Source organism: Manihot esculenta, chromosome 6, assembly GCF_001659605.2.
Source record: "Manihot esculenta cultivar AM560-2 chromosome 6, M.esculenta_v8, whole genome shotgun sequence".
NCBI classification, from domain to species: Eukaryota; Viridiplantae; Streptophyta; class Magnoliopsida; order Malpighiales; family Euphorbiaceae; genus Manihot; species Manihot esculenta.
This window is the reverse complement of record NC_035166.2, coordinates 2,428,850-2,448,942: the sequence shown is the minus strand read 5'-3', so window position 1 is coordinate 2,448,942 and position 20,093 is coordinate 2,428,850. Positions and strand designations below refer to the sequence as shown.

Here is a 20,093-nt window from a genome sequence, read left to right as displayed (position 1 = left end):
ATGAAAATAGGGAAGGAATTTAAAATATTTTTTAGAAATATTAAATTTTTAAAATGAAAAATACTTTTATGTATTATTAATTAAAATATATAAAATTAAAATGGATTCAGATTTTATTGGAATAAAAATAATAAAATTTAAAATAAATTTTAATAGTTTATATTAATTTTTCATCGTATATTATTAATATAAATTAAATTAGAGTTGGAATAGTTTAATTTTGATGAATTTTTTAATTAAACTTTTAAAAAATTAGAATATCATTATATTTTAAACAATTTTTTTAATTTCAATAGCTTTTAATTTTTCACTGTAACACTAATAAATTATTATTATTTTTTAGCAGTTTTATATATATATATATTGTTGTTAATGTAATTTAAATAAAACTATAATATATTTAATTTATATATTTTTTATTCTTTTAATTTAAATATTTTAACAGAATTTCAAAATTAATATTAAATTTTAGTCATCTAATTGAATTATTAAGTTAAATAATATATTATTTTTCATTAATTTAAACAATAAAAATTTCACCTTTATCACTTTTTTTTTAATTTTTGTGAATTGTTTTCTATCTATTATTCAATAAACGTGATTTCACTAAAAATGCCTAAATTATTTTGTTTAACTAGTTTTTTTGATTTTGCGTTGCTCGTTATACCCATCCGTTATATTCATAATATAATTTTATATTATAGTATATTTATTTTAATAATTAATAAAATTAATTATTCATTACTATAATCAATAATTATTAATTTTTTTATTAAAAATACTTTATAATATCAACAGAAATTAATTATGATAAAATAATATTTAAAAAGTAGTAATTTTATAATTATTTAAAAATAGTAATTTAACAATTATAATAATCATTATTAATTATGTTTTAAAAATATAGTTAAAATTTTGATGCAAATTATAATGCTGCTAAAATAATATTTAAAAATTAATTATTATATTAATTAACTATTATATTTTATTATTTTATGCAAAAAATAATTTATATTGTTTGCTAATTTTTAAATATAATTATATTATTTTAATGATATTATTCAAATAATTTTATTTAATATTTAAATATATTTATCTAAATTATCTAATATTTTAATACTATCTATGAATCATTTACGTAGAAATTTCATTTTTTTTAATTAACAATGTTATCTAATAATTATCAAAATTAAAATTTATTATATAATAAAATTTAAAATTAATAATATAAGAAATTTATCTCACTTTTTACTGTTATAAATATCTTTAAGTATTATTCACTTTTGCATCAATTACTTATTTGGAAATTTTTTTTATTATATTTTTATAATATTAATATTTAATATTTTATTATTGTTATAGATTATTATTAATTATTTTTAAAAAATAGTAAAATATTAATAAATTTATTAAATAATATTTAAATTTATTTTAAAAATTATTTATTAATTTTTATCGTAAATTTATAAATAAAGCAACCAATAAAATGTCAAAAAATTATTCATAAATATTATTAAAAAATAAAATAAAATTTTAATAATAATAATTAGAGTGCACTAATAGACTTCGCCTGATGATAAATATATCTTATTAAATTTGAGATTTTACTTCTCTAATTTTCAATTTTCATTAAAAAATATATATATATAATAATTAGAGTATCGAGAATTATAATACTATTAAAATATTAAACATTAATTGATTAAAAAAAATATTAAACATTAAATAATAATATTTATTTATGAACACAACAACTTTTTTAAATAATGATAAAAAATAAATTAAGGATTACAATATTATTAAAATATTAAACATTAAACAATAATATTTATTTATGAACACAATAACTTTTTAAAATAATAATAATAAATAAATGAAATACATAAAAAAATTATTAAATAATCCACGCTAAGTTGATCAACTAAGCTCTGATTAGATTGAGTATTCAGTTAGTTAAGTTTAAAATTAAATCGAATCGAATAAATTAAAAATTAAAATTTTAGTATTTATAAAAATCAAATTAAACTGATTTTTATTAGAAATTGAATCCAACTAAATTAGTCTAATTCAGTTCGATTGAATTTGATTTGGTCGATTTGAATTTTTAATAAATTTTTTATTTTTAATATTTTATTTTTAATATTTTAAAATTTAATTAAAATATTTTACCTTAATATAATCTAATCTCTCTGAATTATTGAAAATAATATACTATTATCACTAATTAATTCAGTTTGATTTTTTCGATTTTTTTATTAAAATCAAATCGAATTAAAATAATCAAAATTTTTAAAATTAAAAACTGAACCGAAATGAATAAAAAATTTGAATCGAATTTTTAAATTAATTCAATTTGATCGATTTTTTCGATTTGAATCGTATATTACTCATCTCTAACGACAACAACCTTGCCGAATACTGAAATCTTACAACTCCAAATTAATACAAAAATCTCACCAGCATATTTTTCACATTTGAAATTTTTAAAACACTTTACAAAGTTTTAGATTTTATTTTTATCACTCTATTCCAACCATAGCTAATCTAAATAAAGTTAGCAGATAATAATAATTTTATAACTTTTTATAAAGAGCAAAGAATGAAATTCCCTGTATTTAAACTATAGTTTTATTGCTTATGTTAAATTCAATTTATTATTTTAAAATTTTTAAATTTAATCTCTAAAATTTCCTTTTTATAAAATATAATTATTTGTTATTAGATTTTTTAAAAAATAATTATCATTAAAAACATAATTATCCCTCATATTTATTTTGGTGTAAATAAGTAAAAATTTACTTAATATAATAAAATTAGAATTTGTTTTACTTGGTATGATAAAAATAATCCACATTCCTATTTTTTAAAGTGAGTTTATAGATTTTATTTATAAATTTCTAATTTTAAAAAGTAAATAAATTTATATATTTTTGTAATAAGTTTTTTAAATATAATTTAAAAAATAGAGTGAGGGAATTTTATTATTTATTATATTAACTAAAGTATGAACTGGTTTTAAAAAATGAAATAAAATATTTCTTTTTATTGAATAAAATAATAAAAATATTATTTGTACTAGTTAAAATTAATAAGTTGACTATAAATAAAATAAAATTTTAAAATTGAGAAATAAGTGATAAAAAATAAAAATTAAAATTGGTTTAGACAATAAAATTTAATATATTTGAACTATTCTCTTTAATTTCTTAAGAAGGGAATTTTGAGCTTCTTATTCAGAGAAGTGGAGAAAAAAAAAAATCACAGATCCCAATAATTTACTATGCAATCATGCCTTTACTTGGACGTTTTGGAAAAATACAACTCTTTGGACGTTTTGGAAAAATACAACGCAATAAGATAGATTTAATCTGATAATAAATACATTTAAAGAAATATAAGAGATTTTAAATTTTATTTTTTTAATTATTAATTTTTATTTTAAAAAAAAAAAATCTTATATGAAATATAGACGTCTTCTAAAGTGTAATTAAAAAAAATAATTTAAATTTATTATAGCATCTTTATGGCTCGTTAATAAAAATAAAATAAAAATAAAATAGCACTATAAAGACGCAGTATTAAATGTTAATGCATGTTTGTGACATGATTTTTGGTGTAGTCTTGCCACCCAAAAGAATGACATACTCAATGATTTTTAGGGTTGTGCATTTATGAACTAAATTGAAAAAATTAAAAATTAAATTGTAAAAATATTAAAAACTGAAAAAATTGATTATAAAAATATAACTGAATTGAATCGAATTAATAAAAATCGATTCGGTTCAATTCAGTTACTTCAAACCGAAATCTATAATTTTTTTTAATTTTTAATTTTTAATTTCAGTAAAATAATTCAATAAATATTTCACATGATAATACTTAAAAAATCTATATAAATTCATATAAAATTTAAAACTACATAAAAATCAGTATTTCACGTAATAAAAATAAAAGTATGTATAAAATTGATTATTTGATTTATTGGTTATTTAATACATTTAAATTGAACTGAACTGAAAATCGAATAAATTGAAAAATACTAACCGAACCGAACTGAATATTCCAATTAATCAAACCATTAAATCGAAATTGATCATTTCAATTCGATTTTTCGATTCAAACCGATATATGCTCTCCCGTAATGATCCCATACATATAAACACAAATCGTCTCATTCAAACACAAATCCTTTCATCTCCACTTCCATCTCTTTCCCTTTCTCACACATCTCTACCTTCCACACAAAGTTAAAGGAATTTTTCTCAGATCAGTTAATTTTAACTTCACTTTTATTTGTTAATTTAAATTTATTTAAAATAATTATTATTGATATAAAATTAATATATAATATGTGTTTATTTTTTAATTTGAATACAATATTTGTTAATAATATCATATAAATTTTATATGATACATTTATATAAATTGTTGAGTCCTTATTTTTTTAAAATATTCTATATATAATTAGGTTGTATATTAGTAAATAATATAAATATATTGAATAGGTTAAGTAAATAAATTTTAAAAATTTAAATAAATTTTAAAAAAATTAAATCACCCATAATTTAGTAATTTATTATCAATAATTCATAAGTATTATATAAAAAATTATAAATTGTGTTTTAAAATTTTATTGAGTTATACATAAATTATGAAATTGTATAAATAATTTAATTTAAAAATTAAGTAAATTATAGTTAATATATATTATTTAGTACATATAATTAAATATAAGTTTAGCTGTTTATTGTTGTATCATATATTTAATTATATTAATAAATTACCATATTTTATTTAATAATTATTTTATTGGACACAATTTATAAAATTGTATAAATAATTTAATTTAAAAAAAATTTAGTAAATTATTATTGATATATTTTAGCAATTTATTGTTGTATCATATATTTAGTACATATAATAAATTACAATATTTTATTTAGTAGTAATTTTATTGGATACAATTTATGAAATTGTGTAAACAATTTAATTTAAAAAATTTATTAAATTATTATTAATATATTTTATTTAGACACATAATAAATAGCCATCTATTATAATTATGATAAAATTTTAAAATTTTAATTTAACATAAATTTTGTATTATATATGTTTAACAAGTTGAATATCTTTATTGTTAATACATAAAAAATAGTCATTAATTAAAAATAAAATTTAAATACAATGTACGGTAATTTCGGTAGTTTTTACAACCGTTTAGGAGATTTTTTAAAATTTATTTTCCAATTGATATGTAAATTGAATTTTTTTTTTAAAGTAAATTTATTGATTGTATTAATAAAATTTTATCAAATAAAAATGAATATTATTCCAAATAGAGAGACGATTATGCATTCTCTAGCTAAAGTATGAGCAGTTAGAGTAGCATTACGATGAACCCATCGAACAAAAATATCAGTTTTAGAGTCTACCAAAGATTTACAATTATTTAAAATCAAACCTATGATAATTTGGCAAAAATACTCTCATTCTTTCTCATCTATCAAATATAAATCATTAAAGTCTCTCGAACAAAACTACGGAAGAGAGCTTCTACAAGATAAAACTCGAATAAGATTTCAAAACTGATGTCGTCGTTGCAATTCCGGAAACCCATAATAACTAATAAACCTCCATTGAACATTACCTTCCGAAACAATTGAATTAATAAAATTTGAAGAAAAGCCAACCACAGATGACTCTTCCACATCAACGAAAGGCCTCCTCCCAATCCTTGTCTATTGACTGAGAAGCAATCATCAAAATGTAAAAAATTATGAAAAAATTCCATACGAAAATTAAGAGTTTTTGTTTCCATCAAAAATAAAATGTCCGGCTTGGAACTAGTAACCAAATTCTTCAATGCATTAACTGTCCGAGAATTGTTGAGTCCTCAGCAGTTTCAACGCAGGACGATCATTGCTTTTGGCTATCCCGACCTTTGACGAGATGTGTAATGACCCGAAAACCGGACCGCTACCGGCGCTAGGATCCAGGTCGACTTAAGGTCACCGGGATCCGTAGCAAGCCTGCTATACTGTCTGTGTACCTGTAAAATCCCATACATGATCATACATTTCCTGTAAAAGCATAAAACTTTGCTCTGAACCACGGCTCTACCTGTGCATGCACTATCTCTGTACTTACAGAACCCCTTACTAGAGCTTGTTCTAGACGGGTTAAACTTATATTATGGTAAGCCTGGTTTTCATACTCATAAAAACATTTACATACAATAAACAGATCATGTATACAAAAAGGATTTACAACACATCTAGGTCAAGCACAATCCTAAACTCTATACAATTACCATAACATCTCTTTACACAGATTACATGTCCACACTATACTATTACAACTTTTTACTCTTCCTGAACCCTGCTGAACTTCCCCTGACCTCTGCTCCTGTAAGACTGGGGTTAAGGGAGAGGGGTGAGCTATACTAGCCCAGTGAGTAGAACAGTAAAACATGTTAATTAAACATGCTAAAATGAAATGCATCATATCACAGACAATTCACAGCAAGGATGAATGTGTCACCAATAGTCCCGACATCATATACTCGTGCCAGGGCGTAGAATGGTCACCTGGTCTTCCTGTCTTACCTAATAACTCGTGCTAGGGCATAGAATGGGCACCTAGTCTTTCTCAGAGACTAATGAATCACCCACATTCCATCCACATCAACAACATAAAATGCAATGCAACATCTTCGTGAATTCTAATGCAATCAACCTATTGTATAGTCATGGTGCATAGTGCATGAAACATGCTAAAAAGCATTTAATTACTCATGTAAAACAGATTTAGTTTATTTCCACTCACCTCTGGCTGACTCTGAACTGACTCTGAAAATTCTGAAGTAGTGTTCACTGCTGATCTCTTTGGTTCCTCTGGTTCGTTCCTATACAGATGGACTCAAATGAGGGACCAAACTAACTCAAGGACATTTCTATAAACTTTCCCAAAAACCCCCCTAAAACATCCTAAAGCCATCAAGGAAAACATGCAAAAGAAGGCTGGACAGGGCAGGTTCGGCGGCCGAAAGTCCCGTCCAAAGACGAAAGTCAGGCACTTTCGGAGGCACCTTCGGCTACCGAAAGTCCTCTCCAGAGACGAAACTCATGCATGTTCGGCGGCACTTTCGGCGGCCGAAACTCTCCTCCAGAGCCGAAAGTCCAAACTTTTGGGGGCAAGCTTGGGCAAGCTTAGGCAGCCGAAACCACCTCCTTAGCATGTTCGGCGGCCGAACCCTCCTTCGGCGGCCGAAACTGGGTTCCCCAGTAAGGCAGAACCCTGCTCAACTTCATGCAATCTTCCTCCAAACTTCTTAAACATGCAAACCGCAACTCTACAACACACATATACTCAAACATATGCACAAAGGGGGCCAAAACTACCTCAAAACCCCAACAAACATCACAACCAAACACATATACATGCTTTGACCATAAATCAACTAAAAACTCAACTTACCCGAATCATGCATCTCTACCCATAACCCTCCATAAAACCTTCATAAAACATCAAAGAAGCCAAGGATCTACACTTACCTCTTGAAGATCTAGAGGATATATGATCCTAACGTGGAGATGTGGAGAAATTCACTCTCAAACTCTCCAAACTTCAAAATCTTGGTTTTTAGCTCAAAACCATCAAAACAACATACAAACTCATCAAAACTTTGAAAGATTTGTAAAAATCATAAAGATCACCCAAGAAAGAGCATGGTCTCACTTCTGTCTGTGAAAATGGAAGAAACTTATCCATTTCACCGACCTAGGGCCTTTAATAGGTGGCTGGCCAGACCACCTTCGGCGGCCAAACGTGAAACTGAAAGCCATGCATGTTCGGCAGTCGAACTTTACCTTCGGCGCCCAAACCTGGCTTTCCTTCCTTGATGCTTTTCTTTCAAAAACTCATTTCCTTTACACTTAAAACCATTAAAACATGCTAAAACAATTTTAGAAAACATATTTATTATCCTTCTAGAGTATTCCAACATCCGAGATTTCGCCGGACGACAGGAATTCTGATGCCGGACTCTAGCTGGGTATTACAAGATGAGCCTCTTCACTGTTACCTGTCAAATTAACATTCGCAAGGGTGTTATTAGAGACGACATCTTCTCCTTCATCAATAGTCAATTGACGCAGATTGTCTTTCATGGAGGAAGGGAAAAGAAGAAGTTAGGTTTAAGGAAGAGGAAAAAGCGAGAGTATCGAGCCACAGAGGAACCACAGAGGGAAAGGCAAATACTCTTTTATTTTTATTTTAAATTAAATTATTTATACAATAAATTTATAGTAATTAATTATGTAACTGTACTCATTATTATAATTATAATTCAGATTTTTTTACTTATATAATTGATTCGTAATATATATATATAATTTTATGAAATGATAATTTTTTAATATAGTTTTATTCATTGGTATGGATAAATTATTAGTATAGAATGAGAAATAATTATATTGGTGACGAATCTAAAATGTTTCGTATTCAAAGAAAATTGAACTACGAAGAATTAGTTATACAAATTATAATCATAATTAGGTTGTCAAGTGGCAATGGACTTATTACAAAGATAATGTATAGGTAATTTATGATGGTCAATAAATTTATGAAATATGAATTAGTTGAATTGTATGATGACGAAAATGTATAAATTATATTTGATTACCAGCTAGTGTTAAAGCTGTTGTTGCATTATTTTGTATGTTGAAATAATTTATGGGCATACGATAGCAAATGATGTAATGGGTGTTGGGGCTTCTAGCAGTAGAAACGTGGAATTTATGAGTTTCAATTGTCATGTAGAACAGTCAGAGGCATGAGGTTGTAACTTTGTATAATGAAAATTATAATGTCGGTAATAGAGGAATCAGTAGTTGTGAGGGAAGTAACTCTGGCATTGTATCTGAATATGCTGAAAGTGAAGAAGTGAGCGATTACCGTGATGAGCTTGATATTGAAGGAGATAATCATTAGCCAGAAAATGAAAATGAATTTGATGATGAGATTAATGCTAATGTTTGGATAATAGTATATTATAATAGTGAATATAAAAATCCATTGAGACTATTAGACTATTAGTACACCTTCTTCCCCGTTAAAAGTTGACTTTGATGTAATGTGTAATGATAAAACATCTAGTTTTAAATAGTACCTGTTCATACGTATGAAAAATTATTAAATATAATGACCCACACATAAACACAATGCAGGAGTAAGTAAAGATCATAGACACCTTAATTCTAAATTTATTTCTACATTTATCTTACAAATAATTGAATAACAATCATATATAAATATTGCAACTCCTAAAGCTCAGATTAAAGACAAGGTAGGGTATGAACCATTATATAATAAAATTAGTTGGGTAAACAAATAGCTATAGCTAAAAGTTTTAGTGAATGGAATGAATCATACGGTTGTTTGTGAAAGTATATAAATGCAATTCTATGTTTTAATCTAGAAACTATTGCCATAATTGAAAATGATTGACATTGGGTACAAAATGGTGCATGAGAACATTAGAGTTTTTTTATCACATATTTTGGACATTCAAACAATCAATAGAGGGTTTAAGTTGTATAAACCTATTATATTTATTGATGGTACATTTTTAAATGGTAAATACAGTGGATGCATACTTTGTGCTACTGTATATGATAGGAATAATCACATATTTCCACTTGCATTTGTTAAAGAAGATAGTCATAATTGGTAATGATTTATAGGTTGCTTGAGTTTATATATAACCGATCAAGATGAATTATGTGTTATATCATATATGTATGTTAGCTTAAAGAAAGCTATGAAAAAATATTGGTGGAAACCGTTTACGCTCATCATGGATATTGCATGAAATATGTATTGAGTAATTATAAACAATGTTCAAGGACACTGACATGAAATAAACTTTGAGAAAAGCATGTTATATTTCATTTAATTTTAAGTAGTGCTTAATGAATTTATATTATCTTTTTAATTAATCTTATTATAATATGATGATATAACTAATTAGAATAAAAAAACGAAAGTTTTATGATGTTATGTAGAAGCTAAAGGAAGTACATTCGAAAACGCTTAATTGGACAATGAAAATACCATTGAAAACTTAAACTCGTTTACATGACGGAGAAAGATGATATGGATCAATAACAACTAATATTATTGAATTTGTTAATAATTTGTTGAAGGGATAATGTGCGTTGCACTGTTATAGTAGAAAATTTTTTCTGCTAATATACACATTATTTCGACACACATCGATCTATGCATTTTCTACTAATATGTATATTATTTTACACTTATCATCGATATTGCATGAAATATATATTAAGTAATTATAATATAAAGTTCAAGAATACTGACATGAAATAGACTTTGAAAAAAGCAGGTTATATTTCATTTAATTTTAAGTATTGCTTTTAATAGTATCTTTTTAATTAATCTAATTATAATATGATGATATAACTAATTAGAATAAAAAATAAAAGTTTCATTATATCATGTAGAATATAAAGAAAGTACTTTCAGAGACATTTGATTAAACGATAAAAATATTGTTAAAACTTAGACTCGTTCACATGATGGAGAAAAATGATACGGATGCACCTCCTCCATTCTAATTGGCATTGTCTAGAATAGTGGAGCCTCCGTTATTTAGGTGTTGGTGAACTCTACAGCTCGAGTCTAGACAATGGCACACCTTCACTAGCTTAGTGTTGATCTAGTGATTGCTTGTACCTTTATGAGCTTGGATTTTTTTTTTTTTAGGGTTATCGAGTAGATATTTGATTGAGGTGATCTCAAGACTTTAGTGGAAATCTATATTTTTTTTAATTATTATAAGAGAGTCACCTTTTCCTTTATAACTATTAGCGATTGAGCTCTCAAAAAGAGAAGAGACACAATTTTTACTTTCTCTATCTGTTCTTCCTTCTTCCGTGTTAGAATAATTGATGATATAATCTCTAGGGTACAAGTGAGTCTTCTTTAAAAAAAATTGTTATTTTTAGCCTTGGAGGCTTAATTTAAATTTTTTACTTTTATTAATAAAATAGTCTACTTAATTTAAGTTCATCCATATTTTTATAAATTATATATAAATACTATAATTATTTAAAATTAAGTTTTTTATATTTTTATAAAATATTCTTTATATTTATTAAATTTTAGTATTAAAAAATAATAAAATAAAAATAAAAATAAAAATAAAATCAAAGAATTTGTATAGAATATGTTTCCATATTTAATCTCAAAGAATCCATTTCCAATCCAACCTTTCCATACTCATTTATTTATTATTTTTTTTACTTAGGGCAAAAAATGAACTGCCAAATTATTGTTTTACTTTTCATTTATTTTTTAAAGATAAGACATCTAAATTTAATAAACATAAAATATTAATTGATTATTTTATTAATAAAATAAAATTTAAAAAACTAAATTTAAAAATACAAAAATTACATAATAAATTTTACTAAATTCAAATATAAAATTATAATTTTTTTTTAAATTTTATTCAGAGCATCAATTATTAATATTCAGATAATAGTTAATCAAATATTATAGAAAATAATTTTTATAATTACTAATTATTAATATTTTAACTAAATAATACTTTTAAAATTATTATCTATCTAAATATTTTTCTCATAAATTAATTAATTTATTTTTTATTTTATACCTTAATCCCAAAAGAATCACATCATAATTTTATATAAAAAAATCCAATGAAATTAATAATATCAATTCAACTCATCATCATGTATGAATAAGACCAATTTAATTTAATAGATTTGTTGTCATTTAAATATTTAATATTTAAATTAAATTAAAATTTGAAATTTTTTTATTAATATTAAATAAATTGATAGATAATAACAATGAAGATAAAAAGGACTTTCTCGCCTCTCTTCTTTTTCTCCTTTCTCCAATCAGAAAAAAACAAACAGCAAACCCTAAAACCGTTCTCTCGCTCTCTTCCACTCTTCTCTCGTTCGTTCATAAATCCCTGTAAAACACCTAGCAACCTCAATTAAACCCATTTTTTCTTTCAATTGACACCTACCCAGAAGCATTTTCGTTTTCATCTCTACGTAAATATTGGAAAATTTTACATATGGATAGATACTTGTTGTTGTAATCTTTGTATAGGTAGAGACTGTGAGAGAGGGAGAGAAGCAGGGAATAGATTGAAAATTGGCTTGATTTGGAAGAGGAGAAAGAAAGCTGATGGATGGGATACCGCACCCTATACCTCGAACCGTTGAAGAAGTTTTCAGCGACTTCAAAGGCAGACGCAATGGCTTGATCAAGGCTCTCACCACCGGTTTGATTTTTCTTATTTTTACTCTGTGTTTTTAGTTTGTCTATACATGCTGAATTGGGTTTTGCTTTTTTCCCCCGCATGCATCGTTAATGGGTATCTCTTTTTTTTTTTTTTTTTTTTTTAATTTTTGTTTTTATGCAGATGTTGAGAAGTTCTACCAACAGTGCGACCCAGGTGGGTTTCCGTCATCGTTTTGTTTTGGGACATGGAATTATACGTGGGTGTGTTACAATATTGTATTGAATTTTAACCCACTGCTCCTAGACTCCAAACTGAGTTATTAGTTTAGCGGGGTTGTTCTTTGTCCCCTAGTGTTTCTCATTGTTACCGGTTCATAATTTTGTTGTTTTGAAACATGGGCATGTTGGAAAGGCTATCTGTTAAGTCTAATCAGTCTATTGTGGTGCTATTAAGTTTTATTGTGTGTTTGCAGTTTGTAATTTGGATTTTAACAGACAGAGTTAGAATAGCAATGCATTATTTTCAATTTATAAACTGACATGGCTTATTTGGGAAAGATAATTTGCCCAAGGTCATTACCAAGATATGCCCACAAGTTGCAGTGTCTATGGCTACGAGATTGGAGAAAATACTTTATGCTAGCCTTTTTGGTTTCAATAATCTTTAACAGTTTAGTTTGTTAAAAGTGGACAGTTATTTCAAATTTTGATCCTTGAACTGATATCCTCTGTTGTTTGTTTGTACTTGTTGTTAACTTGTTTGTAACTATAGGAAGGTTCTCTCTTTTGCTGAAGTGGTTCAGTAAATGTGTGATGTTGACTATTTTGCAATGCATCACCTTGAGTGTTAGCTTAAAAGGCATCACTATCATGTTGTCTGATCTCATCATCATTTGAAGAAAATGGAGGGAAAAAGAGCACAAGTAAAATTATCATTCGAGAATTATGGATTTTCCTAATTGGGCTTTTCAAATTTGTGGATGAATTAAAGGAAAGGTGGATTCATATTCTCTGAACCATATTTCATATAAGTTACTGCTTAATTATATAGGATTTCCTCATTGAAAAATAGCAGTATCCTTATCTTTAATAATACATCTCATTGTAAATTCCAGCTGCTATGACATGTGTGCGTGTGTGTGTAGAGCTATTTTAAATGAAATTTATTCCTGAGTAGGTATTTCATTTTACATATTGATGGTTGTTTGACCTGTATAAGCCAGCTTTCTCCAATGTTTATAACTAAGATATGTGAGCTTAGAGTGAAGGTGGAAGTGAGTGAAACCTTTATGCATCTAAAAGCACATATCTTAGTTGTAAACAAGTGGTTGCTATGATTCAATACTGTTGTTTTATATTAGATTTTTCTGTTTTTTTTATTTAAGGATGTTTAGATGCTTGCATGTTTCTAGCTTTTGCAACCTGCAGAGTTTGAATTTTGGTATGTGATAATGACTCAAGCATGCTTTTGGAAGACATGATTCCTTATAGTATTTTTCAAATGATTTTCTTTATAATGAAGCCAAGTTTAGTTCTGTTCTTGACATGAATCTATTTTTAGGATTGAATGCAAATGTGCTATTATTCAGGTGAATCATATCTTGAAGTGATCCCACGTCATAGATGCTCAAAATCTTCTACCATCTTACTTATCAGTTTTCTAACTTTTGGATGGATTTGAATTCTTGGGATATTAACATTGGTTTTGATTGTTTATATGTTGCATTTTTGTTCTTTAAGCTGGGCAGGTCGTAGGGCAAGTATTGAAGTAATTAGTCGATGATAAAATCTCAAATTTTGGGGTATATTCAGTTCTTAATATTAACTGAATAACAACAATTTTTTAGTAACTATAACTCTTTGTACAAGGAGTCATAGAAGTAACTGGAGTGATGAATATTGGGTGTATAATCATCATTTACAGGTTAATCTCTTCTTTATAAGCCTACCTAAGATATCGGTTGTTTATTGCTTGCAACCAAATTGTTGGTCAGAAGATGTGTGTTTGTTTGTCTGTGCATTAGTGTTTGTGTGTGCATTTGTGTTTGTGCGTGCATTTGTGTTTCTGAGTGTTCATTTTATGCTGCCAATGCATACTTCCACTAATTAAGCTAGTACGGAATATAGATGTTCTTGCAAGTCTGAATGTGTTTATTTAAGTTATTCTGTTTAGATTTGAGACATTTTTAGGGTGCATAAATGTGTTGCTGTGTTATTATAGAAAAGGAGAACCTGTGCCTATATGGACTTCCAAATGAGACATGGGAAGTTAATCTGCCTGTGGAAGAGGTGCCTCCTGAGCTTCCTGAGCCAGCTCTGGGTATAAATTTTGCTAGAGATGGGATGCAAGAGAAGGACTGGTTATCACTTGTTGCAGTTCACAGTGATTCTTGGTTGCTTGCTGTAGCATTTTATTTTGGTGCACGCTTTGGGTTTGGTAAGAATGAAAGGTATGTTGTCAAGTATAACATATATGTTTTGTTGCTGTTTTCCACAACATGCATTGCCATGTTTTCCTTGTCTTGCCGTAGTTTATTGTAGTGAAATGTTGTTACTGAAAACTAAAAGACTGCTTAATAACTGTTGGATTTTGCGTAGTACAAGTCACAATTGCCTGAACACTTCGTTAGTTAATAGGGAGAAAATACAGGTAATTGGAGAAATAAATGCATATATTGTGTCCTTGCATCTTTGTCTGTGTTGAGACTTTGCTTGTGTGCATGTGACTGTTAGTTGCCGTAAGATTCTTTTTCTTTTTTAAAAAATTTTCCTTGTGTTGTGGGCTTTTAACAATAAACTTGTCTGTCATTTATTTATCTCTTCTAAACAATTTAATTTTTTTGGTAGCTTTGATTATGATGTTTTATAGAATAGTGTTCAGTAGCTTTGCATGCATTGTGTTATTGTAGTGGTATTTGTAGTCTATTCTTTGTTCTATATTGAATTTATAGGAGGGTACTTTATTCTCTATACTACTTCCTCTTTCTTTTTTTTTTTATAAAAAATATGAGTCAGAGTTCTCTATCATTTTGAGGCTACAAGCTTGTTGTTGGAAGTTGAGAATTTGAATGGGAAGAACTAAAAATATTCGGTAACATTTTGCTTTGAAAGGACAATATTCTTAGATAGGATCCATTTAACATTTTGGCTGTAACTTGTTAAAGGTTTTCTCGATTGCAGTCTCTACAGATTGCTTTTTTCTATATGTTATTCAATGTTGCTTCGAGGCATCATTTTCAAATGCAGCCTGGTCATTGAACTGGTGAAGAGTTTAAGGTTCAACTGAGGTCGAACCGGATTTTAACTGATATATTATTAAATAAATATTGTAACATTAATAATGATGTTTTTTATTATAATTAATACTTCTATGTATTTTATAATGATTGTTAAAATAAGTTAAGTTAAAGTTTAAGCTCCAAATATTTTTAGAAATAATTTGAAATTTTTAATAATAATATACAATTATATATAGTAGAGAAAATATTAAAATTAAAATTTTATAATAACAAAATGAAAAATAAATACTAATGCATTAAAATCATATTGGTTGGTTAAACTCTTTGGAGTCATATTGATGGTAGCAGGATTGAATTCTGGCGCCCAAAGTAGCCTTTTTTTGGTGGGGGAGGGGGATTGGAGGGAAGCAGTTCTATTTGGAAAATCTGATTACCCGTCCAGTTCATGTCAGTTTATACTTCTTCTCTTAAATCCAGGTTTACTAATTGAGAACTATATCGGACCATGGTCCGGTTCCCGGTTAGAATGGTTTGATCGGCTGTTCTAGTCTGGTTTTAACAACCATGCTTCTACACACCTTAAACTCCCTTTTTCTGGTTTAACTGGTTTTTATCTTTCATTTTTCTGATTATATCTTTTCTAAAATGTACATGTTATTGTTGTTACTATTATTTATTATCCTTTTCAAGTGGTGTATGGAAATTTTTCGAATTCTAGGAAACTTTTTTTTGTTTAAACTAGGTGAAAGCTACATCTTTCTTTAATTAAACTCTACACTATGCTTGCTATCTGAATAAAAGAACGGGTCCCCACTTCCTTCCTCTATCTCTCTCTCACCCCTTCCCCTCTCTTTCAAGCCGTCAACTATCAAGAGTATGATTGTTCTAGTGAAGCATGTTACCATGAGAACAGAAATCAATTTGCATTTATTTCCTTTTTCTTTTCCTTAAATTATTGATGGAGTCCAAGACCCAGAACAAGAAGTAGTATTTCTGGTTATTTAGTGAGAGTATAATAGATTTAACTATGAAATGCAATTCTTTTTGGCGGAAACTTCTAGAGAATTTATTTTTCTCAGAGAGGTGACATCTGGGACTTGATCCTTACACTTCCATGTAAGTAGTGGGGTAATTTTTACTGTTTTAACTTCAATTTGTCCCTAAGAATAATTAACCTTAATCTGCATAAGCAGAAAGTCATTAAAACCTAATTTCAAGCAATTTCTTCCCATATTGTTGACTTGGCATCCATACTGGATTTTTTAAAAGTTTATTTGTAGTTTTATGAGCTAGTTAGACATTGTTAAATCCCAATGTGCCTCTTATGAGGCCTTAAGCACTCCTTTTCCGTGAGCTAACTTTTGGAGTGAGTTAAGCCTGATTTATTTTCTTAAAATGGTATTAGAGTCTCTTGATCCAATTTCGAGCTTCCTGTAAGTATTTTACCCTCCTGGTGTTTGGTCCTATGTGTGAGGGGTATATTAAATTTCACATTGGTTTGTGATAGAAGTAATGTGCCCCTTATTAGGCCTTGAATACTCCTCTTCCTTGAGCCAACTTTTGGGATGAGCAAGGCCTGACTTATTTTCTCAAGAGATGTATTTGTTTTTTTGTGTAAATGTCTATTTTCCTCCCCCTTCCTATGTTTGGTTGAATTTAGGAAGTTGAACAAGTTTAAATATTTTTCTGGTAGATGATGAAAGGAGAATGGCGAAATTTGATGTGCGCGGTAGCTTAGAAATAAAAGTGAGGATAGAGAAATAGGAAGTGATTGGAAGAGAGTAAATAGAAATTAATGTTGCTTACCTGCTAGAACTATAATATACATTTCAAGAATTCAACATGGATACGAGTTGGTTTCCGGCAAGAATATGGCCAGAATGATTTTTAAGTGAAAATTTGATTTGAAATGACCGTTACATGTACTAATAAAATACCCGGCAACTTGGGCATTAAGACTGTTCGTGACAATGTCGGTGAGATTCCCTGCAACTTGTGCATGCACAAACATGTTCTGGAAGACTTGGCAATTGAGATGGTATTATAGTCTGAAGACCGTTTTCTTCTTAGCCCAACATTTGGCGAATGGTATTTGATGGTGTATGTCAATTGAATCTCATGTAAAAGTGGTCTTTTTCTGCATAATTAGGTTTTCTTAACCGGGATATTGTAATTAACTTGTCTTTAATGGGGAGCAGCCTTCCATAATTGGATTGCTTTTAGCTTTTTTTACTACCATAATTTCTTGTGTTAGATGCCTTATATCAGACTAATAATTCTAACTCACTCTAATTAATTTGACATTTCTTCTATTCCTATTTATGTCTTTTGTAATTCTTTTTTAGTGCTATTGGAAGGATTGACCATATTTTGTTCATAATGAGGAATGCCAGTGCAAATGTATGATGTCATTCTGATGGTAGCTGGAATTTATTGACAGGAAGAGGCTTTTTCAGATGATTAATGATGTCCCGACAATATTTGAAGTTGTGTCAGGAAATGGGAAGAATCCCAAGGACCAATCTGCAACTAACAACAGTAGCAAAAGTAAATCAAGTGGGAAAATGGTATGAGAAGTGATGAGTTGTATTCAATTATTTCATTTGTTTCCCTTTCTTGCTTCATTATTTACATACCAAGGTCTAACCCTTTGCTGTTTGGATCCGACCTTTAAGCAATCTCGGCAACCTGAACCTCAGACTAAGGCAGTGAAGATGTCTCAGCCACCGAAGGAAGATGATGACAGTGGAGAAGAGGAAGATGAAGATGATGAACAGGGTGCAACTTGTGGGGCATGCGGCGAAAGCTATGGCACTGATGAATTCTGGATTTGCTGTGATGTATGTGAGAGATGGTTCCATGGCAAATGTGTGAAGATTACACCTGCAAAGGCTGAGCATATCAAGCAATATAAATGTCCAGGTTGCAGTGGCAAAAGGGCTAGAGTTTGAAGTTAGATGCTGAATATTGGATTCGGAACATTAATTAAACAAAGCAGACAAGGCTTAGAACTTCACCTTGGCAGTTTATAAAACGTAAAACAAAACATTCTAGTCTATGAATTTGAATGATTGCTGATTGGATTTTAAGTTTGGTTACTGTTATGTCTAATTTCCCTGGGAGTTGTGTTTTTAAATAGTTCGTGGCAACTACAGATATTCTATTACATATGTTCATGCAGTTTTCTTTTCTGTCCTATTATGGATTCTCATTTTATTTTTATGCTTCCAAATTTTTGTCCATGTCTTTTAAGAGAAAACTTTGTTCATATCCTATTTTTATTTTAATTGATATTTAACACCCTTATCTTTTAAAATATGCAACTAATATAACTCAGAAAAGATTGTGACGTGTGCATTGGGGGGAGTATATCTCGTTTCCAATTGAGAAACTGAACCGACTGATTTTGATTTAGTGTGTAAGGTTAATATTTTTTAAATTATTCAATTTTTAATTTAATTTATTTTTATATTTAAATAATTGACTAATCAAATTAATTGATTTTATTATATATTATTATATAATATATACTGACTCTTACTCAATAGGTCAAATTTAATTTCTTTCTCTTTTTTATTCAAACATGTTAAATTAATAAATTTTAATTTTAATATAATTAAATCAGAATAATTTTTATTGGATTTGATTCAGTTCGGTTATATTTTAATAATCAGTTTAATTTAATTTCTAATATTTTTAAAAATTAATTTTAAAATTTTTAATTTGATTTGATTCGAAATCCGACCCATCGATTCCACAAATCTACACCTCAATAATAGCGTAAATCTTAGCGTCAGGACATAGTAAAATCTGTTTGGTTGATATGTCAAGAATAAACAAAACCTATTTTGTTGATATATTAAGTTTGTTTATTCCTAAAAAATAATTTAATGTTTTTTATGTAAAAAATATTCTTTAATAAAATAATTTATTTTTTTATTATTTAATTTTAATTTAAAAATAAAATATATTAATAAATTTATATATAAACATTTAAATAAAATTCTTAAATTTATATATAAATATTTTTAAAAATATTTTTAATTAATTAAATTTTCTAAATGTTTTAAATATTAAAAAATATACTTTTTTTGAAACAAATAGATCCTAAATTTTGATAAAGCTTAAGGCAAATTGTAAAAATACATAAATGCCTACAAAACTTTGTCATAATTGCTGCTTGCTGAAAACACTCACAAATTGCAATTAAAATGAAATTTGCACAATAGAGAAAGTCAAGTTCAAGTTTTATGATTTAGAATAACAATCTAGAGAAAAAAAAAAAAAAAACCTTACTTGTATGCTATGAACAGATTAAGTGAGGGATAATAAGTATGGAAAAAGAAAAAAATCATAACCAATTTTAACAGTTTCAAGGAATTTCTACTTTTTTTAGTTAGATTTCGCAAAACAGACAAGGGCTTAATTTGTATGAAAAAATAATCTGAGAACCTATGGGTTTCAACTTTCAAGTTTCAGGTGCCAACATTTTGGAACTTGCTGTGATGGAAGGCATTCTGGTTTAAATGGGATGATGTAATCCAGTATAAA

General features: G+C 27.5%; 1 protein-coding gene across 1 annotated transcript; it reads left to right on the top strand.

The window, feature by feature from the left end:
• The first annotated feature begins 11,918 nt into the window (after positions 1 to 11,918).
• Positions 11,919 to 18,738, top strand: LOC110617068 (PHD finger protein ALFIN-LIKE 6). Its single transcript, XM_021759665.2, has 5 exons — positions 11,919 to 12,343; positions 12,485 to 12,517; positions 14,525 to 14,753; positions 17,983 to 18,109; positions 18,218 to 18,738. The coding sequence occupies exons 1-5, from the start codon at positions 12,247 to 12,249 to the stop codon at positions 18,491 to 18,493; spliced, it is 762 nt and encodes a 253-aa protein (XP_021615357.1). The 5' UTR covers positions 11,919 to 12,246; the 3' UTR covers positions 18,494 to 18,738.
• Positions 18,739 to 20,093: the final 1,355 nt, after the last annotated feature.